This window comes from Strigops habroptila, chromosome 5 (assembly GCF_004027225.2).
Source record: "Strigops habroptila isolate Jane chromosome 5, bStrHab1.2.pri, whole genome shotgun sequence".
NCBI classification, from domain to species: Eukaryota; Metazoa; Chordata; class Aves; order Psittaciformes; family Psittacidae; genus Strigops; species Strigops habroptila.
Genome location: NC_044281.2, coordinates 64,613,157 through 64,635,371, shown reverse-complemented (window position 1 = coordinate 64,635,371; position 22,215 = coordinate 64,613,157). Strand labels below are relative to the sequence as shown.

Here is a 22,215-nt window from a genome sequence, read left to right as displayed (position 1 = left end):
TTAAAATAAAAAAGACTGAGAGAATCCAGCATGGACATTTATAGACTGGTAATAGTAAAATTGCTCAAGTTCTTTTTAAGGGTACTCCAAAATTCTGGAAGTTGTGATGAAAGGCTGTATGTAAAATCAATCTAACAAAAACTTACAAAATACCAATGGATGAGACATAAACATTTATCACTAAATGACTTACCCGTGCAATGCTTATCATCTGTTGTTCTGAGTCCCTTTGAATAATAACTTTTTTTGCCGCTATAGAAATAATAAATGGGTATTGACAGAAAGAAAACCTAACAAGAAGAGAAAAGAAGACAAAATATTTCCTTTTTTTGCATCTAGCACATTATTTACTTTTTAAGAATACAGGAGTGAATAGTTGTATTATGATTCAGTAACTACTTCCCTCCACTGTTAGTAATTTGCAAATAGCTGCCGGGTTTTTTGCATTGCATACATACTCAATTCAGTAGACCAAACTGTTATTTGCAAATACTACTAGAAATTGTAATTAGTAATAATACTTATTCTCAATAAAGCTCTTTCTTATTATTTATCATTATCAACAGACCTAATAAAAAGTCATCTGCTTTAAATACTAAATTTTAATTGCTACACTGAATTAAAGAAAACTATAATATCTTATTAAATACAAGAAAAGCAGCTATCTCAGTGCAGCATGCTTAGGTACAGAGTAGAAATATTTCTGGTTTGGCTTATTTACTGCAGAACTGATTTTCAAAGGAACTGATTTTCCACAGGTTCTTCAGATTTAACCTGGGGTTACAACCACCTAGGGCTTCTAAAATATCAGATCCCAGTCACATTCCGCTGCAATCAAATACTACAAATAATTTTGAAAAACTTCAGAAATCATCAAGGTAAAAGATTTTTTTTGTTATTGGTTATTTTGGTAGGCTGGGTTTTTTTGGTGATTTAGCTCATGTATCACCTAGCAGAAGTTCATACTGAAATACACAGAACTTCAGACTCTATCTGTCTTAAATCCAGACTGCATGTGCACCCTGAATCCTACCTGTGAGAAGCTCTGGATTCAAATGTCACTAAGAAAGAAATGAAAATGAGCAAAATATTCTCATTTGGTCTCCTGGATATCCTAATCCAAAATGTTTTACCAAGGAGTGTTGACTTAGTTTGAAGAATTATGTATTTCAAAATATTTCATATGGAAGGTAAACCAGGACTTCCTCCTACTTGACCTTCTTAGTTCCAAGCATATAGTCTTGACTGCGATTCTTTGTCGGTTTGTTGTTTTGTTTGGGCTTTTTTTAGTGGAACGACACAGAGTTAAAAGATGTAAAAGCAGAAAAAAGTGTAGTTGCAACAAAGTAAAAGAACTAAGTTTACTTTAAGAATAATACAGCTAGTCTGCATTTCAGCTACTCTAGAAATTATGTATCAAGCAAACTTTGTTTTGACATATATTGAATTCCCAGTGTCCCAGCTAACTGAAAAGAACTGGAGCAGGTGGAAATCTTACAGCCCTTTTGTAAGTTTGGATGTGGGTGCCAAAACAGCCAGATGGTGCCAGTGGAAAAAAAAAAGTAAATTTGAAGCTCAGCAGTATTCAGATTCCAATACTTTGACTGAGACTATGCAAAACCTACTGTACATTTATTGGTATCATGTGTTTTGATGGGGCTTTTTTTTTTTTTCCCATGTGTTTGTTTTTAATTCTTTCCCAAGCAGAATATCAGGTATCAGGCAGAAGCCTAGCCTACAATACCTGCTTTGGTGGAGCAAATTGTGTGAGGTTTTCCTCAACTGCTGCTAAAGACAAGGAAAATTGCACATGCAATAAACAAAAAGCTACATTTGGTTGGCTGACGTCTTACATTAGCTTACTGAAAAGTCTTGAAATATGGGGAATTTTAATTGATCTTGTGATTCAAGCTGTAAAGACTGAGTGATACATACTAATATGCTTAGAGATACAGCTATACAAAACAACATTTTTATTAAGAAAATGTCACTAAGATTTTAAATTTCAGCAGAAAGATGAAATGCTTGTTTCTCTAGATGTTTCTAAATCACACTGCTGGCTGCCTCTTAAAAGAAGACAAATACCTTTGTAAGCTTTGAGTCTGTAAAGATTTAACTTGTGTGTTATTTTCATGTAACAGAACTAGTACAATTGATTTCACCGGAACAAATATGTATTGTATATACATGTATACAGGTAGAGGTATTTTCATCACTAAGTGGTAAATATGCACACACCACCACTTTCTATGAATGTATTGGAGGTTATATGTTCGTAGTAAGACACAATTAGAAGTTTATGCCAGTAAATAATAAACTCATATTATCATCTATATTTTACATCTTTTCTCCAGTTTGCAAAGTCATTCAGTCTTGCATCCATGCAAACAGCAAATATAGCAAGTAGTAGCTATACAATGTTTTTCCAATAATAACCACATCAAATACTGTATCTACGTACACACGCTATATACACGCTATAACATAGATATACATAGTGTAGATACAGTGCTTTGAAATAGTAATTAACAAGAAACAACCACTTATTCCTCTTACCTGTGAGAATTTCCGTAACATTGCCAGTTATGATATTCTTCCATAAGATCAATATGATCAAGTGTAGAATTATAGAAATCCGTATATGAAATAATAGGAGGACTGATTAGACAATTTGCAGCATCTACAAAGAAAACACAAAAGTCTTAAAATACTGCCTGGATTCAGCACATCTGTTGTCTAGGCATCCTGGGCACCAGTGACCCCAGAAACTCTAAGCCAAATCAGATACTAATAACTTTGTCTCAGTCTTAGCTGCAGGTTAACAACTACAACATGACATCACATTTACTGTAGAAAACAGTAAATCCCTAGGTCAGCCCACTTATGGTAAGAGTAACCTCCATTTGACTCTACCCCACTTAATGATATAAGCTAAGTTAAGGTTTCATGGATAAAGAATTCTTTTCTGCTGAAATCAATGAAAAAGCAATTTGATAGATGGATTTCTTAATCACCTTCATCTAATTTTAAACCTAGCTATGGATATAACATTTACATGCTTTTCAGCTAACAATTACCTGTTTGAGTTTTCTGCCTGTTTGCAAAAGAGATGGAAAGGGAGTGGCATAAAACATAGTATTCAAAGATACACCTATTTCCTGAGGTAACTACATCTAGACTCACCAGCACAAAAATTAAGTACATGACCAAATCAAGAAAACCAATTCACACTTTAGCTGCCTATCTCATTATTTAATATTCATATAAGAACGTGTTACATTCATACAATGTCAAACATCTAATAAGTTTTCTATAATTCTACTTAAACATGATTTATTTTTGATCAGTCAGAAAGTAGAGTATTTTGAATTACTAAATCTCTCTTTTCCCAGAATTATGGAATTAGAAACTCTTTGATAGATGACTAGACAACACACGGTTATTTCAGGTACAGTTGAGCTTTATCTAAGCTGTCACTCTGGACAGGCAGGACTGTGCAGAGTGCTTTTAAGTAATTTTAAGCTGACAGTGAAATGAAAATGTCCTCACTCCAACCTTAATTTTCACTTGGTAGTTTCATTTTCTCCTAGAGAGGAGAAAGTGTTTTTACCTCTCGAGAAAAGGGGACTGACCTTAAGCCTCTCATCTCCATAGCAAATGCTCTAATCACTAAGCTGTTCGGGAAGAGTGGAGAAGGGTTGCATTTGCAATTGTCATATTTTCTGTGCTCTATGGTTGAACGGGACAAGGATTTAGTTTTCAAGCTGTAGTTTTGGATACATGCGCTGCCCAGCTTCTCTTAGATGCTAAATACTTCTGTGGGGCTAAGCCAGTTACAGAAGAAATTCTGGGAATTGCACATTTAAAACAGTTTCTTTTACAAATCTAAGGGAAACCTTAACCATTGGTTACTTCCATGGATTTTTGTTTGAATGATGTTCAGTTGTTACAGGAAAATGATGCGTAGCAATTACCCTTTACTAGAAAGCACGTACAAAGACTTGCCAAGAGAAGATTTTTTTGTTGTTTACTACTTTTTGGCATATTACTGTAGTTCGCACTGTGCCACCACCATTGTCAATCTACCCCAGAACAGAGAAGGTATAAACTATTCCCCCCCATATGTACATACGTACAACAAATGTACATGTATATTCACATACATATGCATATATAGTTCAAGAAAAATACTTACTAAATAAAGCCAGGACTTTGGCTGCTGATGGAATCCACCAGGTACATTTCACCATAGGTGGAAACTCTTCAGGTTTTGCAGGAAACAAGCGTAAAGAAATAAATTGCAGTAACCTGTCCACCAGCTGCTTGAACCTCGTCTGTGAAATCCTAAAACAAATGTGCTGCAGTTACTCTCATGTGGTCACTGTCCACACTAGGGCTTTTATCATCAGCTTTCAATTTTATTTTTTAAAAAACATGCTTTTACCCTATACATAAATACAAATTCCAAATATAAAGTTTGAAGAAGCATGCTTTTAAATATCGATACACAGCAATGCTCTTCATCAGTGCACCCCTAAGCTTTTTAATGCCTGTGACTCGAAAAAAAACCACCAAAATGCAGTAGAATCCTTAGTGGTTCTTGACTTTTAGTAAACAAAAAGGAAACAAAACCCCTTAGCTATTTCACTCCACGATCTGAATACTGAAGAATTATGATTTTTTTTTTTATTTTGAGACATTTGGTCCTATTGAATAAAGAGTGGAAAGTACTTACTAAGCTTGTGACAAGTGCACATTGTAAATTATGTGCTGCACCAGTTCCATAATACCACAACAATACACATGTGTATGTATATTAGAGAATCCTTTCGTAAATAAGAGCTCTCTTATTTTAATGGTTTAGATTTCCAATACACATTTTAAGAATAAAAATATTGATGTGCCTATTGCATGCCTAACCAAAAGGGTAAACCTTATTCGTAAACACTGATTCAAGTGAAATCATGTATTATCACATATTTAAGCAAATCTAGACACATTACAGGGTAGGGGGAGGGGAATATAATTTCCAACTTTGCAGGTAAGAAAATCCTTTATTAACGGATTCCCTGAAAGGTCAGGGAATTGTGAATATGGCCATTCAAACTTTTCATTTTTACACCACACTGAACTTTTTGCACAGTCATTATGAGGAAGGCAACCAGCATACCAACTCTTAAAAGCCGCTCTTTGGGTAGTTATCCCATATGACTTTGTCAGTGAGGTGCTATTAAGAGTTATTTCAATTAATTAAAAATCGAATGCCCTAACTACACTCTCTCACCACCTCCATTACACTACGAAGCAGGGACTTGATTTGATTCATGGTTTTCATACAACACAGTGAAGTTACAGTATCTTTTGCAAATTATTCAAGATAAACCTTTATTTAAACAAAGATCATAAAGATGTTTGTATTTATAATACCATTTAAACATGTATCTAAGAAATTTACATACATAAGTATTTTGCATGTGTTACAGAAAAATAACTTTTAAAAGTTATTTTGGAATTAAGGCTTTTTTGCATATTCATTTTTATACATTACATACAGTTTGCATCTATAAATCAGTATCACTTAGTGGACTATGTCCAAATGTACTTTGAAAACAACAAAAACAATCTCTTTAGTCAATTAAATTAACTTTCATGTAATTTATAAAACAGTCAACATCAATGGAAATACAGTAACAATTGTAATCCTAAAAAATGGAATTTTTATTTTTATTTTTTTAATTTTTTTTACTTTTTAGACCAGTGCACTAGGAAATGATGGTCAGCTTCTGTTAAGGCTGCTATCTGTCTTAGCAAGTGAGCATAGATGACATAAGTAGAAGTGTTACTAAATTGAGGATTCTGAAAAAGATTAAAAAAATGTGTTAGGTTAATAAACTGCAGAAAGGGAAAAAAGTCATTAGGAATTTTTCTTATGTTTGTTCTTGTTCAAATAAAAAGTACATATCTTCTATATGGTAAAAGTCTGATTTTTTTTTTATTTTTCTTTTTTTAGTTTCAAAAGAAAGCCCAAAGGTAATAAAGGCAGTACCCAATAGATTTTTCTGGATTATCATTTAATGCACAGCATATAAATTATACTCCTCTGAGTCATGTGCTTTCCATCTCAGTCATAAGAACTCTGACAGCTCCTTTCTTCCTGCATATCAGTCCAAACTTATTTTCTCTCATGTATGAATTAACACATTCCTACTTTTCAGCAGGATATATTCCTTATAATTCACAGCTAGCATACCATCCCAGAAAACTATTGTCTTAAAAAATTAAATTACCATCTGATCTTCCCAAATAGCAGCAGAAACCTCTCCTTGCATGGAGAGGTGTTATCTACACTCACAAAATTTAAAGAGGAAATTTGCGACAAATGCAAATCAACTAGAATAGTAAAGGTAACACCCTAACACACACAGAAATCAGACAATGTAGCCAGTCAGACAGGATGGAGAGAGTCTACTGGATATAATGCAATTCTGGAGAAAGTTACAGCAATATAAAAAAGTGCATACACTGAAACTTTCTGGAAAGATCAGTGTTACAGAACAACAGTAAGGCAAATCTAGGAACAAGGAAGAAGAACAAATATCCTGCTAAAACATTTGTTCTTTCAACCCACAAAACGATAGGAGACAATTACATGTCTCTTACTACATAGTTTTAACCTATGCAACATTTCCCCATCAACTATTTTCAATCAAGCTCCCATTCCCATCATGCATACCCTAAACTTCTTCCCTATTTTAATGCATTCTTATAATAAGAAATTAAATGTGAAGTATCTCAGCTATACAAAGTATCTTTTTTGCATAGTATACTGGTTTATAGATTATACACTAAGCAGACATACACTTAAATAAAAATACTGTATTTTTCTTACCTGTAGAAGTATACAGTATGCTCTAAGATCATCTTTTGTTCGTGGCCTATGAATGAACAAAATAATAAGCAGAACCATATGTATACATGATATACACAAATTAAGAGCCATGAAATCATGCACCTACAATTTAACTTTGCTTTGCCAGTATGTGTAGAATACCACATTTAAGGATCTTCACTGCCCTCCGAAACTGAAAAGGACACTTAAACATCCTGGCTACCCTGTAAAGGCAATAGGCTATTTTAGCATCTCTCTTTCGTGGCATAACACAAGAAAACGCAAAAAGACCCCAGTCAGAACTGAAGAGTAAGAGGTATTCCAAAGAGCGAAGTTCATGCTGTTATCTATCTTGGGTGACACCATGGAAGCGTTTATTTGCCCTATGCTTGATATTTCCTGTCAGAATCATCAATACACTTCTTTCACTGCAGCCTCTGTAGTTCTTGCTGTTTATCTGTTTCAAGGCTTTCACATTACCAAAAATACACATGCAGCAACAGCATAGAAAAAGCAGCATAAGGTGGAAAAAGGAACAGCCAAGGGCTGGGTCACAGGCAAGTCACAACAAGGCACTGCCTCTTGCCATATCTTTTCGTGAATCAAACTCCATTCTCACTTCTATTACTTCTTGCAAAAATGTTGTCATCTCCAAACCTCCTGCCTTAGGGCTATCCCCTTCTGCATTCTGCACTGCCCTTTCTATGCTGTTGCCACACATGAACAGTATTGTGAAGTAAACTTTGGATTTTAACCTAGGTTAAAATGTCCTAGTTGCTGTTGGAGGGTGGGCAGGGAGAATATGTTTTACTTTAGATAAATTCCTTAACCCATCTCACAGTTCAGATGCCCAAAAGATTGCCCTGGCAACAAGCAGCTGAGATTTTGTGGAGGAATGTATGGCTGGGTCTGCCTCTCAGGGGTTCAACGCCAGCTTAGAGAGTTCAAGATATATTCCAGCATATTTGCCTGCCAAAAGGAGACAAGTGCTTAAGAGTCAAATAAATTGTATCAGATTATTTTCTTTCTTTGGCTAAAGCAATAAAAACAAAACGTGTATGAGCTTTAAGTGCTAGCACAGCACTAAATGCAAACATTGTTATAATTACCCTGTCCATTCTTGTAGCAGACCATTAATTACTCCTTTTAGGACTGATTTCTGAACATCTTGAGGCTATGGAAGAAGGAGAGGAAAAATCATATCTGATGTAATTATATATATGCTATACAATATACTGTATGAACAAGCAAGTTTGTTTTGCTTGTGATTCAAGCCAGCCAAGCAATCTTTGCATTATGATGCTCAACTCTTAAGTATCTTTCCTCACAGACCATTAGCTGAGGCCTGGAGTTGTGTCAGCGATGGCTTTCAATGATTTAAACAACTTCAAAAATGTAAATATAACTTTTAAATTACTCCCATCCTTTGTTTAGCTGGCACAGTACCTACTTTTTACTACCCCATCCTCACATTTTCCTTATTTCCCACCACGCAGTGTCCCATCAGTCATGTCATATCCTGCAAGCAGTCTTTGAGATCCAGCACAGTATAAACTGTGCATTAGTAGTAACAAAAATATCCCCTTTTTCTACAGCAGTTTTCATTATTCTATGGCAATTCTCATGGGACCATTTTAAGTATGTTTTGAGAGATTCTTCAGAAATTGTGCTTGAGAAAAAATTTTGGTATAAATTGCTTCTTAGCATATTTCTTTGCTGAAATAATTGCTACAATGTTCTAAAACATGAATTCATTTCTTCTACTTACAGTATTTAATAAGGCGTCATAGACAACATTCACAAATTTTGCATTGATTCCAGAGTCCTCAATGGTATTAAATGGAGAATTTGCATCTTTCTGTAAGTTGTTAGACAATACATGAAGTAATTTGGTTTTGAAATGTTTTGAATATTTTATCTTTGAGAAATAAAAGTTTAACAGCAAGTTTAAACAAAACACATACAGATATAACTGTTTCCTTTATCAAAGCCTAAGAATCTAAAGTGCTTTTATTAATATGTGAAAAATGAAGCTGAACAATGGTAATCCTACATATTGGCAATATTCATTGAACACCATTACCTTTATCATTCTATTTTAATACAGTAAAAGGATTTCAAATAATGAATTCTACCAAATTTTCATCTTTCATCTTTGTTGTCAATCCACCCTCAGACAAGAGCAATAAAATTATAAGCATTCAATACTTGTTAAGTAACTAAAAGTCACAGGTTATTTTGTCTAGGTTCAGGCCCTACTTACTGTCCATATTAAATATCATAAGCACATTTTGTTCTGTAACAGGCAGGAAATATTAATTTAGCATGAATTCAGAAAGTTTTCACACATGAATATGATCTTTCCCAAGGAAAACTGAGGATGTCATCACAACACAAGAACAGCTATATTACTTGAGCCCATATCACATGTTTTTTGGCAACAGAGAAATTCTGTTTCCAGATTTGCCCGGGTCTCCATGTTAGTTGCATGTTTTTAAACTGTAGTTTGTGTAAAAAGCATCTACACAGTCATAGTGTTACAAAATTAACTACAGACTGGAATTTTAAAGTTCCACATACACTTGAAAGAGAGTTGCTTAAATTGGAGTCTATAAATCAATGCAATAACAGTCAGTCTACCAAAGACAGGTGACATCGTGACAAAATAATCTTAGTGGCCTTGATTAAGTAGCTACAAGCCTTTAACTGACATTTTTGTAAACACTTCAAAGATACAAAGCACTGCAAGTACTAAAGAGTATTTTGAAGTATTTTCTACCTTAAATGCAGCATTTATCTCCAGGAAAGAATCAAATGTTGTAGTATAAAAATCATGTACAGCTTTCCAATCTCCTGATGACTTAGCCTTTTCGACATCATCCCTAGAAAGGATATATTAAAATATTGATAATCTAAGGGTTCAATCTTTCCAACCTTCCCACTTAGACTTCACACTGCACTGTAACTCTAGGCTTTCCTCACTAAGCACACTTAGAAGAGAGACAGGTATAATATCAGTATTTTTCTAACATCTTCCTTGTCATTTTAAGATCCTGGTATTACAAAAGAACAAAAGCAGAGTTTGTGTTTGATACACCTGAGCAATGTCTCTTATTCAAAATGTTAATTCATGGTGTCACAGTTCAGTATGTCAAGACAAATAATTAGCAGAACAGAATCATGCTGAAGATACACTGACATGATAAAATTTCTGACTAGTTTATTAAAAGCTTCTTAACAAGTCAAATCAATTCTCATTTATACAAAGTTTTATTTCTCTTATTTGTATGCAACTGTACACATCCCCTAATGGACTCTTTAAGTCCTTTTAAGTATTGGACCTTAAAGCACGTATCTGTATATGAACTTCTGTATAATACCATGTGTTTAAAATTAACAAACAAACCCCAAACAACCTTTGATGCACAGTTTTTACCCATCCACAGTGCTGGGGATACAAATCCCAGTTGGCTCCCCCCCAAGTAATTTCCTAGTACTAGATACCAAAAAAAAAAAAAAAAAAAAAAAAAAAAAAAAAAAAAAAAAAAAAAAAAAAAATCAGTGGGACATACCAAAGATGTTAATGACATTTTAATACTTTCTTTGAAAGAATAAAATTCTTGGTAACTACTTAATTAGGCAGCGCTCAATGGATACAAAAAACCTGAGTATGGAAAAAACCTCAGCTCTTCAGATCACCCAAATACCAACACAGGATCACCTCTTGTCAAGCTTTTATACCCGTTTCCTTTTCCACCAAATACACGCACTGACTAATCAAAAAGCATTCCTTTTCCTCACTGAATGCATAAAATTTCAAACATGGAAAAGAGCAGTAAAGAGTATATGCTCATACATTTCTTAGAGCAACTGTGATATTTTCTTTAATTTTTTTTTTGTCCCCATCTGTTTGAAAAACAGAAGAATCGGGCTTCTTCCTGGGAATACTTTTCCCCATTCCCTGATGAAGATTACCCTGCTGTAAAACACTCGAGGGTACTAGAGCAGCATAATGCTGCTCTGTGGGTGCTAAGGCTAAAAAAAAAAAAAGCGCCATACTTTCAATGAATTAGTAAATACCCATCTAAGAACACTCTAAGCACACATCCACACTAAAGAGACACTCTGTCAACATATGTCCATGTGTTGCAGGCATGATTCCCTAGCACAGATACACCTTATGCTATTAGTTTTTCCACAAAGTTATGCCATTTCCACAAATGAGTGTCAACATCACAATTTTGGGTAACTTATGTGAAGTAGAGAAAGAAAGTTCCCTATTACCTTGTGTCCACAACAAACCAAGCAAAACCAGCAAAACTTTCTAGTGTACACCTGACATCATGGAAACAAGCTCTACTAGTCAAAAACAATTCAGGTGGTTTCCCTGAGGACTTCTGCTAGCCCAGCTCAGCCGATCAAGCATCATTGCTGAAACCAATCTAATGCAGATACTGTTCTGAGTAAGGGTCTGTACTGATCTGGAAAAACAGAAGGGGAAGACAAGACACTATTTCACATAAATTTTACTTCTAACTAAATCACTGTTATGATGCAGGAGCATAAATACTATGTACACAGACTAATTATCTTAAAACTTCTCACTTAGAAAAACTTAAAGTATAGTGCCTCTCAGAAGTGCTAGAATAGCTTATACTGCTTAAAATTGTGATCGCGTAAGCAGCAAGGATACCATGAAAAAAGGTTTTGCCATAAAACTAATATTGAAAATTAACCCTCTAACATGAAGCATGAAGAAAGGTCATCTGAATTTTAGCCAAAGTAAGAAATAACTACGTCCACATAATCATCACTCTGGGTCCTCAAATACGTTGTTATACATTTAAGTGTCTGACGTGCAGTGCTTCAAAGACTGAGAATGCCCAGTACCTCAACGGACAGGACACAGCACAACTGGCAGTACAAACAACATATTAGGATTGAAAGGGATTTTCTAGCCTGCAATAAGCCATATATGTTTTGGGGTTTTTTTTAAACTAAACATCCTCTGAATGTCAGTAACTGAATTTCTAACTCTGAAGTACAACCTTTGGCATTTGTTGAACAGAACAACACTTCAAACTAGAGAAAGTATTCTGGTAGTTTTCACAGTAACAGAGTTATCAATTTCAGCATCACAACCCAAACACCCGTCAGTCTTACTAAACCGTTTCCTCATTTGAGATTAACAAAATCTAGTGTATGAATTAGGACAAAATAAACCAAGTCCAAAGGAATAAAGTATGCTCTTAGAAACACCAGTGCAACTTACTGAAAATCCTTCACAGTTTTGGTTCGGATGGGAAGGGGCGGTTCAGGAGGAATTGGTGCTTTCAGTTCTTGGGGTAGTGTGTCTATAGAGATACGCTGCTTTTGTCGTACATCGAGGCAAATAGGTGGTAGGTCTCTCACTTATAAAAAAAGTAAAGAACAATAAATAAAATGCAATCATATACATCATTTAGTTAGTAAAATACAAAGGAACTAGGAAAAAAAAAGAAAACTCACACTGATTAATTCTACAACTTTAAACACCTACTCATCCAAGTACTTTTCTTACTACGTGCTCATCCCAGACATGATGGAAACTTCAACTAATTGAAGGGAAATATACAAAAACCGTGTCCTGAGTTCGTAATTATATCTTTGTGAACAATGGGTGGAGAAAATTGGCCAGTCTGTCTCCTACCTAAGGTTTTCTGAAAGAAGGCAGTCTCTACTATTCTACAAATGAACTCTTGGACCAAGTTGCAAACAAATGATTTGCCTATTACAAAAAAAAAAAAAAGAAAGAAAACCAAGACAGATTTTCACACCTGAATTGCTAACAATCTGCTGCCAAAAAAAAGGGGAAAGAAAAGGCTGGTGGCCCATGCCCGGGCAGGCTGCTGGCAGGAAGTGTGGCACGTGGGGGACCCACACTGGAGCAGTCTGTTCCTAAAGGAGTGTACCCTGTGGAAAGGGCCTACATTGCAGCAGTTCTTGGAGAACTGCAACTCATGAGAAGGACCCATGTTGAAGTTTGGTAAGGACTGTAACCCATGGGGAAGACCCTGTGCTGGATAAAGGTAATTGTGTGAGGAGAAATGAGGCACAGAGATGAAATTTCTATGAGCTGACCGCAACACCCATTCCTCACCCCCCTGTGCTTTCCCCTTGGCAGAAAGAGGGTAAAAGAATGGGAAACAAAGGACTGAAGTTAAGCCTGGGAAGAAGGAATTTTCAGTTTTGTTGAACTGGCAATAAATTAGTATCCTCAAGTCAAGTCTGTTTTGCCTGTGACGGTAATTGGAAAGCGGACTCCCTGTCTTGATCTCAACCCATGAGCTTTTTCATCTTATTTTCCCCCCATTCTGATTAGGAGGGGGATTGATAGAGCAGCGTGGTGGGTGTCTGGCAGGCAGCCAAGGTAAACTCACCAAAACCATGAAAAAATATTCCAATACAGTATACACAAACATCCATTTTACTGACAGTGTCTTCTTGAATATCCTTAAAATGCTTTTTCAGTCTGATCTATGCTGCACGTTTTTAAAAGCATTTATATGAATCATGACATATGTTTGGGATAAAAGACACTATATAAAACAAAGATGTCCTCAAAAGTCAAACATACTAAACTAAAATCCTGTATGAATTGTCTAAGAACCCTCTAAGCCTTTTCCAAGAGTTGTTTTTTAAAATTAACTAAACATCAAAGTAGTATCACTACTCTCCTGCCTACCCCATTTATCACAGCAGGGAAATAGACGCTAACAAAATCCCCAAACCCAAAGGCAGATTCTTTTCACTCATGCTAATGACAGAGATACTGTCACTGTGACTTAACACAGCCACCATTCATCAGACGATAATAGATCAGAGCTGCCCTCGATCTCCTGAGTATGGCATCAATTATGGATACGGAACCTTGCCCACTCTCACAGCTGGAATTTAAAGCTATTTAAAGAGAAGAGCAGTAATTTAAAAAACAAAGTGGACACATAGGTACTAGATTAATTCAAGCCAAAGTGTCAAACAATCCTGCCATGCAAGCGCTCTGCTATCGCACATCATTATCTGAAAGCAGGATGGACTGACTTAAAAGAAATGAATACTACGTTCTATTTTTATACTCTGAAAAACACAAGTAATTTTCATTTAGCTCTCATTCTGTCTTCTCAATTTTAAATTGATTAAACATTGAATTATAACCAGCTGAATACACTGAAATGAGGAAAATATTCTCTCCACATCTGCAGAAGAGACAGCTGCTGACAGAAGCTGTTTCTCATTTCAGTAAATTGAGGCTGCAGGTGCTAAGCTGGTAACTTGCACCCTGTCACTGATGCAATTTTCTTAGAAATATATTCAGCTTAAATTAGATATACTAAAATGGAATTTTAATAGTATGTTTAATAAATACTGACAACTTCAGTATGTTTTGCCATTATTCAAGTTTATTCGTAAATAGATTTATTTGTTCATGTGACATTCAAAAATATTAATTAAGATCTGTCACTTGAGTTCCATTGAGAAGAAACTTGAAATTTCATATATTAAGCTAATAAGGAGCAATAACACAGCATTACAAGACAAGAAAAAGCAATCATTGCTGGCCGTTTGCCCGGTTACATCAAGTAAAAAGCTTCAGCAATGCATGACTGCTTAGGGAATGATCAAAAGCATTGAGGAAGAAAATCTCATTGATACAAAGCAGAATTGATTGGTATGAGGAAATTTAGGGTGAATGAATTTAGAACAGCACTTATTTTCATAGTGACCAACACAGCTGCTAGCAGATGAAAATTTTCAAAGTAGGTAAAAGCAAACAAATCTTACTTGTATTTGTACCATTATAAAAGAACTAGATCAATCTAGTTCATATACAGATTTCATACCAGATCATTGTTGCACTAGAAGACTTGTTATAGAAATTTAATCTCTGTGACAGCTGCATAGCAAACAAACATCACCCTAGCTTTCATGCTGGATTTACCAGCATTACCTTTTCCACACTTATGTTTTTCAATGAAATTAACATTCTTTGAACTCAACCCTAAAGTATTACCAGTATATGCACATATATATACACACATATTGAGAGAGATAGCACGTGTATAGACTGAAAAAAACCCCACCAACCAAGCACCATTCCTCAATTTCAGAGTAGCAGAAGCAGCATTTTTAACTGAGAAGTCTGTTTCAATAATTATTTTCTCCATAGAATACACATACCTCCTGAAAAAAATTGAGTACACCTTGGACGGTTAGTAAAATAATCTATTTTTATATAGGCAGGTTATCTGGCCTTAGTTTTCTTTCAAACTCACAACAGTCTCTTAATTAATGCCATCTCTTTCTAGCCTCAAATTCATTGAGTGCTATAGAGACTTAGAGAACCACAGAATAATAAGGCTGAGAGGGATCTGCTCAAAGGCAAGATCAATATAAACCTGACAAACGTTTGTGCAGTCTTTTATCAAAAGTCCCAAGTTACTGAAATTCTATATCCTAGCCTAAAAATTTAATGAAAATTTCAGGTCTAACCATGATGTCATCTTATCAGGCTTCATGACTCTGGCCTTCCTTAATTACACAGCTCCACTTTCTACCTTTTCATCAATTACCATTACTTCACACCAACAACCACCTTCCTTCTCACCTTTAAAGCCCTTCAGAAATTATCAGTCTTTGCCTGTGAATTTTATTTTGTGTCATCACTGGCCTTCATCTTCACTGAAAAACAGCAACTCTCAGCAACTGTCTCGCTTAAGAGCCCTAGACATCCCCCATCCCTGCCATCCTTCAGATGGTGATAGAAAAATTTTTTCCACAAATTTCTGACACAATTTCTAGGGAAACTGACATCTGCCTGCAGTTAGACAAACTGGAGATGCACTACTGAATCTGTAACTTTCCTTTAAACTTCAGATGATTAATTCATCCTGCAGGTCTATTCCTTTTTCTTATCCAACTTGTCTCTATGACACAAACTTTACAGAGGATGGACTATCACATATATAACTTCCGGTACAATGTACAGCATGCATACTTGAATAAAATCTAGATTTATAGATTTTACTGGCACTGCCACAGTACAAATATTGGCAGAACACCGAGCACCTTCTTAAATTGGTAACTAAGTAACACAGAGCTTTTATTCTCTTACCATTTTTGATGTTGGGCATAACAAGTTGCGTAGGAGAATTTCTGTTTCCGATGCCTTCTTTCTTTTGGTTGATAGTTGTGATGAAATTGCTGAAAGTGGAAAACTGATTTTTGGCTCCTCTCTCCAACCCCTGTAATTAAGATGACAGCATGCTATAAAAGGCTAATACATTACTGCAAGAGTAATCTTACTCATGAGGTATTACATAGAATACTTAAATACTTTTTATCTCACAATCAGAGTGGTAATACCTAAATAAGACATAAATAATGATTCTGCAAGTTTTTTTCAAACTGAATCAGTAGAAATCCCATAAAATTCCTTTTTACTACATTCAAAAACTTAAGTATTGATTTGCAGGATATGAAGATATCCTTGGATTACTGTAAGGAAAACACAACACGATTAGAATGCTTTCATCAGAATCCTAACTTTCTGTATCCTAATTTCTAACTACTTTTATATTCCTCACTATGTCCGGCTCAGTTTATACTGGTGAAAGTGTTACATACTCTTTTCCCAAATAACCCTAATATACTGAAGTAGTGAAGACAAATTTCCCAAGACTTGCAATGTGGGGCCACAAACTATGTGAGCTAACCTGCTAGTAAAATTTAAATATTAGCTACCTGTGTATACACCCCTAATAGTTCAAAATTATCAGCATCAGCTGCCACTGAAGAAAGGCCAGCCAACAAACATTCGTGAACGCTGCTAAAAACACTTCCTAAAAACCTGTATGTGCTGCCACCAAGAAGTCTGCACAAGCCTTTGCTAAGAACTGTTGAGCCCTAATATGTTTTAATCTATAGAACAGAAGTGAAATCACACAACAGTCTTCCAGAAGATTGTGCCAACCAGTCTGTTTAACACCAAGTGCTACCAGACAGTTATTTACTCCAGAGAATTTGCAAAGCATTGGAGGGTTAAGGGGCTTGCCCAAGATGACAGAAATCACATGATAGAGATTTCAATTTCCATCTCAGCTCCAAGTCATCAGTTGATATCAGGCAAAGGTAGATCAACTCAAGAAAATATACAGACTCTCCCTGTACATCACGATTTTCAGCCTTACATTAACCTAAAGATTCATTTGCTTGATATCTAGTATCTGTACTCTCAGCCAGGAAAAAAAAAATGTTTTCATGCAAATCAAAACTGTAATTCCCCAAATGAGAATAAAAATTCTAGAATAATTAACATAATAGCCTATCTTTTCTTTTTTTTTAAACCCATACATTTCCCTTTTCCCTTAAGTGTAGTAAATTTAGACTAAGACATGCAGCCAGAGTTCTGAGGAAAGCACTTCACTTCCACCACAACATCCTGAAATACCACCAGGAGGGTAATAACACAGCCCATAAACCTGCCACGCCACAGTGTACGCAAGCTGGTACACTGCCAGGAATTTTAAATTACTGTGGCACAAACAACCATTTTTCCATGGTTTATAACTCTGGAAATTATAAATTTGAGCAATCAGCAGGACTTCTGGATTTAAAAATCCCAAGTTTCAATTTCTAGCTCCAAATTCCTTGCATGCATCAAACATTCAAAAATAAAATGTAATTACTGCTATAATTTTCACATTAACTTTTTCTTTTATTCTATAACCTTTGAAATATCATTAAAATGCTTCTTAAGAAAAATCATCTGGCACATGACCGGAGAAAAAGAGACCCCAAATAAACATGCCAAGACATGATTGACTAAAAAAGGACTTTTAAATCCAGATCTGAGGTTTATCTGTTGTGTCACAAAATGTATCCTCTAGGTAGAAAACTTCTGGAGCTTGGACTAGTCTAATTATGATTAACAGGGTAGAGTTACCATAGATAATTGAGAAAGGAGCTTTTATGAAACAGACTTATTGTAACAGCCTTTTTGACTGACTCTACTTTAGAGGTTTTACTCCAGCCACCGAAATAGTATAGATCAGAAAGAACAAAAATCGCACATGCAATCATCCTGCTCCAAGTGCAGTTCCAACAATATTAAACAAACACATGGACAAAGGCTTTACTGGAAAGCCCTGGAGGAATACTGGGAAGCTACATGCTCATTAGTGAGGATCTCTGACATCTCTTGGGAGAGTAATCTAGGACAGGTGTACAGCACTATGCCATACTTCAAAACTTTGTAGAAGGTCAGTGAGCCTCTAGAGCTTAAGACTCTACACACTGCCATCAGAAAACTGAGCCCCCACATAAAGAATGAGTATGCTTAGAGGGAGTAAGTGGATCAAAGAAATTTTTAATCCTCTTTTAAGAGCATATTAATAACTCACAACTCTGCTGGCTTCTTAGTGGAAGTTTTCCAAAACATTAAACCCTCCATAACAGTGAAGAGGTACTAGCATTATACTTCTTAAACCTATGCTTTTCATTATTGAAGTTAAACTAGATGGTGAAAGTAAGTCACTGCTTGCAAAGTGACTTGAAAGTAAGAAACTGTTTGCAAAGAGCACATACAGAGTGCTTTCTGGGAAAAGGCAAAAGACCACCTGGAAGAGTTTCTTGAAAATCCTACTCTAAAGAGTAGGCTAAAGCCCTAATGTAACTCACTCAAGACCCATATATAGGTAGCAAACAAAGGCCAGTGAAGAGTAAAAGGTTTTCTTCTCTCTGCAAGAAGACTTGGAGAACACTCAAGATTACCTAAAGGCAGCTGTCAATGCAACAGCCTATGCAAGAAGCAGGATGTTCCCTTTCATTTGTATCTCGAAAGATGTAACATAGGACCAGTTTTGCTTTACAGAAGCCTCTACTTGTTTCTCCTTACTAGGGGGCAAGATATTTAGCTTCCCACAAGTTTCTTTTCAGAATCTGAATACTGACCTCGAAACCATTACCCCTTAGGGCATTATCTCTAATCACCGTTTGGCCATTAAGAAAAACCTGAACTCCTTGCAGGAGGATCACGTTAATTTATTAATGGACTAATTTAATCTCCACAACTTTCCTTAGAAATAAAAGTCCTCAACCCCACTTGCCCACCCCCAATCCTCAATGGCCCTTGGCTCAGAAAAGCCACAGTATGAATGACAGTATCAATAGTCACAAAATCCCTTTATTCTAACTTGCAGCCAGACGAGATATCTTTCATGCACATGATCTTCGGAGAAAAGGGTTACCACTATTATCTATTGACTTACTAAAATTCTGGCCTTTTCCACAGCTATTGCGGAAAAATGGAAAGTGCTTAAAGGATGTGTCACACCTTCATGTTGCTTTCGAGGAAGCTCTAGTCATGCCACGTCAGCTGCACAAATCTATGGTGAGTCTTCAGTGCACTGTCGATTACACAAAGCCCAGGGAGATGTTCTGAGACTAGGATATCTGAGGCTCACTTCATACAGAAACAGGGTATGGTGTCTGTATCACCATAGTCATCATGTGATGGCTATACATTTAGAAATAATAGGCAGAAAGAATATGAAAATTAAGGTCACCTGGCATATCACTGTATTTGAACTAGGCATGTATTTTTAAAGGAAAGGAATTCTAATGGGGGAGGGAGAGAACCATGAATAAGCAAAGACATTTTTTTTTAAAGACAGGAATTTCCCTCTGTTGTCATCATATTACAAACTCTTCCCTAGTTTAACAAGAAGGAAGCTGAGAACATATTTCCCTCTTTAAAAGTGTTCAAGAGGATTAAGTAACACTCACTTTTTGATGTTCAATCAGAACTTTTTAACAGAACTTGTATTGAGATCATGCTATATGTGATTCATCACACAACATACTTCACAAAGCTCTGAAACTGAATGTGTAGGTTGGTCACAACTAGGGTTTAGCAGACCAGCAGTCCAACACCTTCTTTACAGCAACTCCTAAAGGTCTTGCTAAAGCATACCTACATTCCCTTTTTGGTATAGTTGGATCAAAACCTGCATTTGTTACAAACAAAGAAATCCAGGGCTATGGAAATGTCTATTACATCTGCCCACAAAACTCTCTCTCTCTCTGTAACATACTATTAAAACTCATACGCAGCTCTTTGTAAATTCAAGATCCCACATGCATTAGACAAGCAATTGCACCTAGCCAGACCTGTGCTCCTCTGCAAAAGGTCAATTTCAACAACTTATGCCTGTGGACAGCAGCTCAGAGGTACAGGAAGGATGTTGAGCTACAAACAAGGTTTCCTGATTCTTTAAGGCAGTAGGAATTTCACACGGCCGCCCTCTTGCACACATTTTCATTAGGTGAGATAAGCCTAACATGTTTTAGACCAGCACTTAAATCTCAATTCTGAGGGACTGTCATTTGCCATTCAAAATCTGAATTGGAGATTTTCAAAGGTAAAAATAACTCCTGGGCACTTGTCCATTACAGACTTCTCCCACCGAATCTGTATTTGAATCACAAGAACAAACACATTCTTCCACATTCAGACAGATTTGCAAAGCTTAAAGTCTTTCAGAAAATTGGAACGTTGTAGGCAAAACACAAAATTGGCAGAACTGCTCAAAGCAGTTTGCAGTTTGCCTATGATTACTTCGTTTAACATTACAATGATTCCATGACAGCCATAAACATCGGGCGCTCAATCTTTTAAATTCAAATTATGTAAAATGATAATTTCTAGGAAGTCGGACACTTATCAGAACTGCTGAATTAAAAGAGGATTGGTAAAATTTTTGCTCTGTTGTTGAACTGAAGTAACTTACAAGCAAGCTTTAACACTGAGCTATGTAAGATATCCAACTCATGCCAGGAAAATTTTATGTTTCACAATATTGTATGGTCAGCAGAAAGAAAAATCATAACTCCAGTAAAATTAAAAATCTCAAACGAGGTTTATGAAATGAGATTATTCTGGCAAACATCCTTAGAGATTTTTACCCCTCTTAACTCATTCATCAATTACCAAAGTGTTCTCTCATCTCTGTTTCAACACAAAGTAAAAACCAGAAAAGACCTCTTAAGAAAAAGTTAAAAATACACAAGTATTTTCCAGTTAGCTGTCTTGCCATTAAGTGTGTGAAGAGCTGAAGCCCTCCGCCACCGACAACCCTCAACGAACATTCATAGCGCTGCAAACCCTCAGTCATGACTAACCCAAAAGAGCAGACCGTTGTAAAATGTTAAAGAACTATAAGTAGACGGAGAATTTATAGCTTCATTATGTCACTGGTTACAGACGCACTTGTTATTTTTAAGAAACTTGAATGAGAGCCTCTCGACGGAAAAGAACATGAAAGAAAAGGAACACGATACTCCCCCACCACCACGAATAAAGCGGCAAACACAGTAGATGACAGCGGGGACCGCAGAGCCGGTCCCGCTCCCCGGGGCCAGGCCCGGGGCCACCCCGGGCGCTGACGGGTCGCCCGGCCGCGCCGGCGGCTGCAGACCTACCCCGGCAGCCGCGCTGGACGCCGATGGGATGGGCGGCAGTTTCTCTCGCTCTTTCTGTTTCTCCCCTTCTTCCTCCTGTTCCTCCTCACCCTCGCCGCCCTCCTCGGCTGACGGGGGCTCCGCGCTGCCCTGGTTCAGCTCCGCGCCCGGCGGGAGCTCCGCGCCGGGGCCGGGGGGCAGGTCGGCAGCAGCCGTGGCCGCCGGCGGGCTCTGCAGCGACATGGCCCCGCTGCCCTCTGCTCACGGCAGCCCCTCAACTCCCGCCGGGCACCCGAGCCCACGCGCCCTCTTCTTCTTCTCTTCCTTCGCGCCGCCGGCTCCGAGGAGCCCCCGCGGGCACTCCCAGCACCGCCGCTGCGCTCCGCTCCGCTCGGCGCGGGGCCGCCGCGGCAATGCAGCAGCGGCGCTGCTCCCGGGCGCTCAGACACCCCCGCGCGGCGGGGCGGAGCGCAGCCCTGCCGCCCCCGCCGCGGCCCGGCGAGGAGGGGGAGCGCGGGATGCACGGAGCGGAGGCGGCCGGCGCCGCCGGACCGCGCTGCCCTGGCGCCCCCTCAACCACCGCGCCACCTACAGACCGCGGGCGGGAAGAGGAGCCGCCGCCGCCGCCGCCATGTTGTTTATAGGCGGCTCATAGAAACGCGCTTGGCGACCTGGGGCGCCGCGCGGGGGCAGCGGAGGACACGGCTACGGAAACTCCGTAGCGCAGGAGGAGCCGCGGTGCCGGCCCGGCGTGCGGCGGCGGGGGCTGACCACCGCAATCTGCGCAGCCGCGGACCCGCGGGGGCTTCGCTCGCCGGGGCAGGGGATGC

General features: G+C 37.6%; 1 protein-coding gene across 3 annotated transcripts in view; it reads right to left on the bottom strand.

Annotated features, from left to right (window-relative positions):
- The window catches only part of HECTD2 (HECT domain E3 ubiquitin protein ligase 2), a 39,207-nt gene extending 17,259 nt beyond the window's left edge, over positions 1-21,948 (bottom strand). For 2 of the 3 annotated variants that reach the window (XM_030488401.1, XM_030488402.1), the window contains exons 1-11: positions 21,407-21,948; positions 16,041-16,170; positions 12,162-12,300; positions 9,669-9,771; positions 8,658-8,747; positions 7,999-8,063; positions 6,890-6,935; positions 5,747-5,856; positions 4,196-4,344; positions 2,557-2,680; positions 194-290 (exon numbers count right to left, since the gene is read on the bottom strand). In XM_030488401.1, coding sequence (XP_030344261.1) covers positions 194-290; positions 2,557-2,680; positions 4,196-4,344; positions 5,747-5,856; positions 6,890-6,935; positions 7,999-8,063; positions 8,658-8,747; positions 9,669-9,771; positions 12,162-12,300; positions 16,041-16,170; positions 21,407-21,628 — 1,275 coding nt within the window. In that variant the 5' untranslated portion in view covers positions 21,629-21,948. The remainder of the gene's footprint in view (positions 1-193; positions 291-2,556; positions 2,681-4,195; positions 4,345-5,746; positions 5,857-6,889; positions 6,936-7,998; positions 8,064-8,657; positions 8,748-9,668; positions 9,772-12,161; positions 12,301-16,040; positions 16,171-21,406) is intronic. The other variant, XR_003991682.1, reaches the window with a different exon arrangement.
- Positions 21,949-22,215: the final 267 nt, after the last annotated feature.